This window comes from Temnothorax longispinosus, chromosome 10, assembly GCF_030848805.1.
Source record: "Temnothorax longispinosus isolate EJ_2023e chromosome 10, Tlon_JGU_v1, whole genome shotgun sequence".
In the NCBI taxonomy this organism is placed as follows: Eukaryota; Metazoa; Arthropoda; class Insecta; order Hymenoptera; family Formicidae; genus Temnothorax; species Temnothorax longispinosus.
In genome coordinates, this window is record NC_092367.1 from 8,706,715 (window position 1) to 8,715,016 (window position 8,302).

The 8,302-nt window shown below is 45.5% G+C and overlaps 1 protein-coding gene across 1 annotated transcript; it reads left to right on the plus strand.

Annotated features, from left to right (window-relative positions):
* Positions 1–1,040: 1,040 nt before the first annotated feature.
* On the plus strand, positions 1,041–3,647 carry LOC139820322 (uncharacterized). The gene is made up of 2 exons (XM_071790487.1): positions 1,041–1,407; positions 3,277–3,647. Exons 1-2 carry the CDS (start codon positions 1,041–1,043, stop codon positions 3,645–3,647), a joined length of 738 nt encoding a protein of 245 aa, XP_071646588.1.
* The last annotated feature ends 4,655 nt before the right edge of the window (positions 3,648–8,302 follow it).

Consider the following 8,302-nt stretch of genomic DNA (forward strand, 5'->3'; position numbering starts at 1 on the left):
AAATATTTATAATTATAGACTGCATCTTAAGAAACAAATTTAGTTATAAAATAGTAATAAAATTTCGAAAAAAAATAATTTTTTTTTATGCCGGGTAAATATCGGAAATCGAAATATTGGTGAGTAATTCAATACTAAGCACCAGTAGTTCTGTGTAGTATTAATCACTACCTATAATATTTATCACTACCAGTATTTTCCCAGTATTTCGCAAATAAATATTGACAGTATTAAATCACTGAGATTTTAAGTATTTAGTCAGTAATACTTTTCTGTAAGGGTTAGTTAACGGTAGATAGAAGGTACGGGAAGATAACCAGGAACGCGCGTGCGCAGAGGAAATAAATGTTGCTTCGGAAGGAACAAGAGAAGAAGAACTGGGAGACAATTTAGTAGAAGTGGAAAGGAGCAGTGCCAAGGAATTTGGCAAATAAGGAAGAGGAATGGAGCGATTCAAGGGCACGTACAGAAGTTTTTTTTTAGTTAAATTAGGAATGAATTCAAAAGATCAGGATAAATTAGGAAGATAATATATTAGAAGAGAAAAGAAAAGAAGAGGAGGGAAAGGCATACAGGGAGGTGTGATGAGTTCGGTAGGGCTGGGGACATAGGAAAGTATTAGTTAGAAAGCAGGAGATTTGTTATTAGTCGAGTTTATTATATGTAGGTGTATGTAAATATTTGAGTGTAAGGGTTTTACAGTTAAATTGAGTATTGTAAGATGAGAGAGTTGCGTTAATATATATATTTTAAGGTAAAGGTAAAATGTTGCGTGAACGTGTGACTGCATTATCGACGAAGCGCGGGAGGCACGGACGAGGGAGAGAGCGCGCCAAAACAAAGCGGCACGACACACGGCACGGAACACTCTGCCCGGAAACGTATCACGATAACACGAGTTTATCTTAATCTTCCTTCCTGAAAGGTCATCCCGATACATGGTGTCAGAAGTGCGCCCCTACGTCATAAAGTATTGAAAATTGTGTGTGCGCATAAAAAGAACAAGCAGTACAAGAAAAAACGTGCAAGATAACCTCAAAATGGCGTCGACATCGAACATTCAGACCCCAGAAGAATTCGATTTCAATAAACCAGAACTTTGGCCAAGATGGGTTAAACGTTTCGAGAGATATATTTCTGTGACTGGGTTATCCGAAAAACCAGATAAAGATAAAATCAATCTGCTGTGCTATACTATGGGGGAGAAGTCCGAAGAGATCTTGATCCAAGTCATGCCAGTTATTACGGCTTCAACTACGTTCGCCGAGGTCAAGCAGAAGTTGGATTCATATTTCTTACCAAAGAAAAATGTTATTTTTGAACGCTTCAAGTTCAACTCGCGAGTACAAGAGCCAGGAGAAAGTGTTGATTCTTTCGTCACAACTCTGTATTCACTGGCGGAATCAGGTGAGTACGGTGCCATAAAAGAGGAACTAATCCGTGATCGTATCATATATGACGACAACGACGATGTCCGTCCGGTCTCGCCGGCCGGGTCGGAGCGCGCCGTCGCTTTCCCCTATTAATGAAACGTGGTCTGTGATTATTCCCGGATCGCGATAATTTCCTCCAAACCCAGATGGAGGCTCGACTGAGTCTTATTATGTTGGGCGCCAGGTGCGATTCCTCGCACCACGATATACGAAATCGCTATTCTCTCAGGCGTGAGTTTCTGGGATTTATCGCGGCTGGAGAGGGAGAGAGGGCGTAGCGCAATTAACACTCGAATGACACTAGCAAACAATATATTTAATTAAGCGATTAACAATACTGATGGGGCCGTTTTCCCCGACGAACCATCCCACGAGCGCGATATTCGTTCCGTCGCCGAATTGCTCGGCAATCCCGATCCGTTTCGCACCCGGGAGGTTTCTCGCCTCAATCGCACGAATTCGGCCCTGACAATCGAACGCGGAATACCCGGGCCTTTACTCGCGCCGAAACACTCGGATTCACTCTCTTACAACTACGCACTTCGTTACAATTACCCGCGACAATTATACGGCACACGGCGACTCAGTCTACGCTCGAATTTCCTCACAAGTTAACCCGTGCGCCCCGCACGAATATCTACTTACAATTACCATTAACACGAACTTACGTACACTTAACACACCGCAACGACAATGGCGAAGCTCTCGCACGCGCGAGAACAACGCCCCGACTTGACCGCGGATCGCCCGAACACGCGAGTCCCCCAATGACCGCGAACCTCCCGGTTACGCGAGTCCCGAACGACCGCGAATCTCCCGATTACGCTGGTCCCAAATACGATGAACGAGGACGACAAATGTAACACGCACGCTGACTGTCGGCGACCACGCACTCGAATTCCCCGAGACGGGCAATGGCTACTATTTCTCTCGGTCCGATCCTCCCGCGGTACTTCTTTCGATTTCCGCGACATTCAACGCACGACTCTACTGCGGATCACCATTTCCCGCGGCACAACACGACCCCCGGGAGGATCTCGATATCGCGACAGTCTTACTTGACGAGGGCTGAGCAGTGGCCTTACAAAAACGCTCGTTCCGGCAGCTCGTCGATAGTTTCACCGGGCGGGATGGTGTTCCTCGCGTGGCTCGCACGACAGTGCTCGGTCTTCGACCGGGCGGGATCACGCAGAGCCCGCGCGCACCCGCGCGCCGATGTTACTAGCCCTGGTAGGTGCTGCGCCCTGTCACGCTACCGGTCCCTCTAGGCGATCGTCGCGCCTTCCGAGAGCGCCCTCCGCGGCAGCTTTTCGTCCGCCGGCGGTAGTTTCGGCTCGCCTTCATGAGACCGGCTGTCCAGGCCGCGACTCATCGCCCGGTTTCTCGACGGCCAGGCTGTCCGGGCCCCGGCTCGTCGACCGGTGACGGGATGCCGGTTCTGGTCCCGTTCCTCGGCGGGGACCCCTTCGTCGAGGCGTCCCCCCATTCCGGGTCCTCCGCGTGCAGCTGCCGGGCGATCGTGAGGGCTACGCGTGCCTTGACAAGTCCCCCTGTTGCTCCGGCTGTGGACCCCAGCGTGACCCGCCCGCCGGTCGCTCGTCCTCGGAAGCTTCCGGCTGTCCACCCGCAAGTCCCCCGGTGCGGCATACGCCGTTACATATCCCGTGTTTCCGGCCCTCTGCTCTGCACTCGCCACCTGTAAGTTCGCTAAAAGGTTTTATTCCTAACCTAAGACGCTCGCCCTCCGCCCGCCCCGGGCGGAAGCACCATCCCCTGACGCCTCCCTCGGCCGAGCTCCCGTCTGAGGCGCGAGACGCGACCTTTGTCACGTCACACATAATAGGAATCCGCGATACTCGTGCGTCTGGAAGAATACAGTTGATAAATGACTTGACGCTGGAAAAAGCTTTCGAGATAGCTCGTCAAGCAGAAATACAAGCTAAAGAAGGGAGGAAAATGAGGCAAGAAACCGAGGAAGAAACTGAGGTGAACAGAGTGGTCCAGAAAGAGAAAAATCCTCACAAGCAAAAACGCAGTGAGAATAAGAATCGTCGAGAAGAGCAAGTATGCGGCAGGTGCGGAAACCCGGACCATACGCAAGGTAGAAGATGCCCTGCCCTGAAGTCGGTGTGCCACAGATGCAAGAAGGAAGGGCACTCGGAGCGTGTGCAGATCAAAGGGAATACGGCATATAGAGCAGGAGATTGGCAGTGACGAAGAAGAAGCAGACGTCGGGTACGCGTTTATCGGTGCAGCAAGCGATTCGACGCGCGAAAAGGGATTTAAATTTAGGGCATACGTTTCTGAATTTTCGAATTTTCGAATTTGTGCCAGACTAGAGTCAAGCTCAACAGGGTCTTCTTTCCCCGCTAATTTTTCCAAGCCCGTTCCCTTGGCAGTGGTTTCGCTAGATAGTAAATAGGGACAGTGGAAATCTCGTTAATCCACTCATGCGCGTCACTAATTAGATGACGAGGCATTTGGCTACTATAATGAGAGTCATAGTTACGACCGCACCGGGGGGTCTAGGGGGGCGGTTAGCCCCCCAGAATCCTCCCCGTGGTCGGAGTGCGATCAACGTCAGCAGTACTTCCCTTCACGCTAGAATCAGAGCCGACACCGGGGATTTCCCCCTTACAGAGCCCATACCTGACGATTACGTACTCCCGGACAAGCCGACCCTTCAAACGTAGGGGTACGGTTTCCCGTAACGCACTCATGACTCACTATTGTACCTGTGGTGTTCCCCAGGTAGCAGGGTTCCTGCAGTGGGCGTGATCCACTCGGATTAGATCAGCCCAACTGACAGGGTTGGGGTGCCATAGCCCCCCCATTATAGGTAATGCGCAACATGAGCTTCATAGCGTGACCCACACTAGGCTCTATGCCGCTCACTCGGCTATGCGAATCCTCTGTCCCTACGAGTCCGACACCATCTGGTAGGGCACCGGTAGCCTCCCGGCGGGGCTCCCTACCCCCGTAGTACTCGTGTCGAGCGATCTTAGCTCACGTTTGACGAGTCGCCGTCGCTGGTGCCATGCCCCCAGCTACCACGTAATCGCACAAGTCGCCCCGTGCTATTAACGCGTCGCTCATCGGTTGCCCGGAGATCCGGGATTCGGCAGCAGTCGATGCGCCTTAGGAATATACGGCACGTGGTGCGCCATATACCCCGCTCGTATTGGGCACCTCCCACGCACGAGCACGCCGCGCTCGCCTCGCGAAACGCTACCCTGTTCAGTACTACCGGCTGCATCCGTTACCCAGCTGATAGGACCTGGGATTGGGCAGCAGCCCAGCAGTTTTATGGGTAAAGGGCACAGGGTGCACCGTTTACCCGCGCTTGCTTGAATTTCTTCACGTTGACATTCAGAGCACTGGGCAGAAATCACATTGCGTCAACACCCGCGAGGGCCATCGCAATGCTTTGTTTTAATTAGACAGTCGGATTTCCCTAGTCCGTGCCAGTTCTGAGCTGAGCGTTGAATGGCGGCCGAAGAGGACGACCATGACGGCTCGCGCCGCCACGGAAGCCTCGCAGCAAGGAAGATCCGCGGGAGGCCAAGGCACGGGACCGAGCTCGGATCCCCGGGACCGGCGCGAGAACGCCGATCAGTTCACCTCGCCCAGGCCCGGCACGTCAGCCAAACCCGCTTCCCGACCAAGCCCGACACGCCCCGCTCCTCAGAGCCAATCCTTATTCCGAAGTTACGGATCCAATTTGCCGACTTCCCTTACCTACATTAGTCTATCGACTAGAGTTGCATTTTATAGTAGATACAGGGGCGGACATTACGTGCATTTCCGATGAGTGGATTCCGTACGAAATTAGAAGTAAAATATGTAAAACTCATAAGATTATTTCAGGACCTGACGGAAAAAAACTACCAGTAATAAGATTCTTTTATGTAAAATTGATAGGGAAAAGAAAAGAAATTCAAGCAAAAGCTTATGTGATTCGCGGATTAAAGCAAAACTTATTGGGCAAACCGGAAATTAAAAAATTGGATCTAATTCGCGAGGTTAATATTATAAAAAAAAATAGTTTAAATAGTATAATTTCCGAATTCTCCGAAGTTTTTAAAGGAATTGGTCAATTCAAGAAAAAACTTAATATCGAGATTAAAGAGGACACAAAGCCATTTTTCCAAACAACTCCCAGAACTGTACCTATTCCGTTGCTCCCGAAACTAAAAAAAGAATTGGATAAACTTGTAAGGTTAAAAATAATTAAAAAAGTAGATGTTCCGACCGAATGGTGCAGCCCAATAGTTGTAGTTTCGAAAAAAGACTGCGATGATATTCGTTTATGTTGCGACTATACGAAACTCAATTACAGCGTAAAACGAGCAAACTTTCCGATATCCAAAGTAGAAGTGACGCTTTCCAGTCTAAAAGGTGCTAAAATATTTTCAAAATTAGATGCACAGTCCGGATTTTACCAGATAAAATTAAATAAAAAGAGTCAACCGCTAACAACTTTTATAACACCGTTCGGCCGGTATATGTTTACAAGATTACCATTTGGTATCAATTGTGCTCCGGACTATTTTTCACAAACGTTTTCTGATTTATTCCACGACTTAGCAAATGTAATTGTCTATGTAGATGACAATTTTGACCTTTGCAAACAGCATTGCCGAACATAATAGAATTCTTGCAGAAGTCCTAAAAAGATTGAATAATGCAGGTTTCACTTTAAACAAAAAAAGTGTGTTTTTGGTGTCAAACAGATAAAATTTCTCGGACATCTAGTATCAGAAAAAGGAATCGACGTTCTGCCCTCTCGTATTTCCGCCATCATAAATTTCCCAACTCCGGAAAATAAAGAATCATTAATGCAACTCTTAGGGTCATTAAACTATGTGAGCAAATATCTGCCTAACAAATCTCACATCCTAGAGCCATTAAATTCTTGATTAAAAAACGATGTCCCATTCAAATGGGAAGACCATCAATAGAGGGCTTTTGACCAAGTAAAAGTTTTACTGACAAAAGCGCCAACTCTCGTACACTATGATTACCAAAAAAATATTATAATTCAAGCTGACGCTTCTAGCTATGGACTGGGAAGCGCATTACTACAAGAAAACGGGAATAAAGAGCGAGATATAGTAGCTTACGCATCAAAAACACTAAGTAACTCAACACTGAAAAAAATACAGTCAAATCGAAAAAGAAGCTCTAGCCCTAGCGTATGCCGCAGAGCATTTTAAAGATTTTATTACAGGAATTAATGTAACTCGAAACTGATCATAAGCCGCTCATTCAAATTTTACAATCCAAACCCTTAGATGAATTAACTCCTAGACTTCAAAGAATTAGAATGCGTCTAATGCGGTATAATTATAAAGTGATCTTTGTGCCGGGAAAGCAATTAGTTCTAGCAGACTGTTTGTCTAGGAATCCCATAGGATGTGCAAATAGCGCGGAAAAAGATTTTGCGGAAGAAATCGATCATTATGTACATTTCGTTACAAGTCACTTGCCCGCGACAAAAAGTGTTCTACAAAAAATAAAGGACGAGCAGGAAAAAGATTACGTTTGCGCAAAGTTAAAAAAATTTTGCTTGAATAAATGGCCAACAAAGGATAAATTACCAAGTGGACTGTCAGCCTATTTCCAATTGAAAGATAATATTTCATTTTCAAACGGGTTTCTCATGCTAGATACTAGATTAATTATTCCCCTTTCTTTACAACGAGAACTGTTGGCAAAAATACATGAAGGACACTTGGGCATAAATAAATGTAAAGATAGAGCTAGACAGTCGATTTGGTGGCTTGGCATAAGCTCACAATTAAAAGACTTAGTTGAAAATTGTCCTAACTGTATTGAGCAAAGATCTAACATCAAGGAACCTTTTGTAAAAGAAGCATTTCCTGATCGTTCATGGCAAAAAGTAGGAATGGATTTGTTCAAACTAGAAGTATGGTACCTAATCATAATAAACTACTATTCCAGATATTTTGAAATTTTTCAATTAAAGAATTTAACGGAAAGAGATCATAAAAAAATGTAAAGAAGCTTTCGCAAGATACGGTATCCCTGAAATTGTCAGAAGTGATTGTGGCACACAGTTTGCGTCAGAGTTCCGTAATTTTGCGAGGAAATTTGACTTTAAACATGTAACTAGCTTTCCTAAATACTCACAGAGTAACGGTGCCGCAGAAGTCGCTGTAAAAATAGCGAAAGGCATTATAAAAAAATGTAAGGACGACGTAAACCTAGGACTATTAGCTTATAGAACTACGCCTTTGGAAAACGGGTTTACTCCTGCAGAGATTATGTTTTCTAGGAAAATTCGTTCCCGTCTACCAATGTTACTAAATAAATTAGAGTCTTTTAAAAATCACAACAAGGTAATAGGAAAAGTGTTTGAAATGGTATGACTTTTCAGCCAACCGATGCTAGTTCACGTAAAGAATCTGAATCCGGTTTTAAGGGGGTCGTCTGGTCAAGAAGCTGTTTTTTGGGGAAGAATTTTTTGTAAGGAATCATAAGAATACACATTTTTGAAACTTTTACATCATATTTATTGATATTTGAAGAGTATTTAGAAATTTTTCCAAGTTGATATATGGCCAAGAATCCGCTGTAGAGCGCCCCGACGACAACTGTGTAAAAAAACGGTACCCACGATTTCGGATCTCCAGTTCATTCTAAAAAAAAAAAAAAAATTTCTCTTAATCTGTGGATGTGTGGCTATCGTGTGAACTAGAACCAAATAAAAATATTGAAATTTCAGTTTTTGCCAACGTTTTGAAAAAAGTTCATAATGAAACTTTTTTTCAAAACGTTGGCAAAAATTGAAATTTTAATATTTTTATTTGGTTCTAGTTCACACGATAGCCACACATCCACAGATT

What these genes read in the sequence shown, in the direction of transcription:
- LOC139820322 (XM_071790487.1), top strand. Translation starts at nt 1,041, where the DNA reads ATGGCGTCGACATCGAACATTCAGACCCCAGAAGAATTCGATTTCAAT. An exon ending in GTATTCACTGGCGGAATCAG is followed by an intron (nt 1,408 to 3,276) that starts GTGAGTACGGTG and finishes CACACATAATAG; the next exon opens with GAATCCGCGATACTCGTGCG.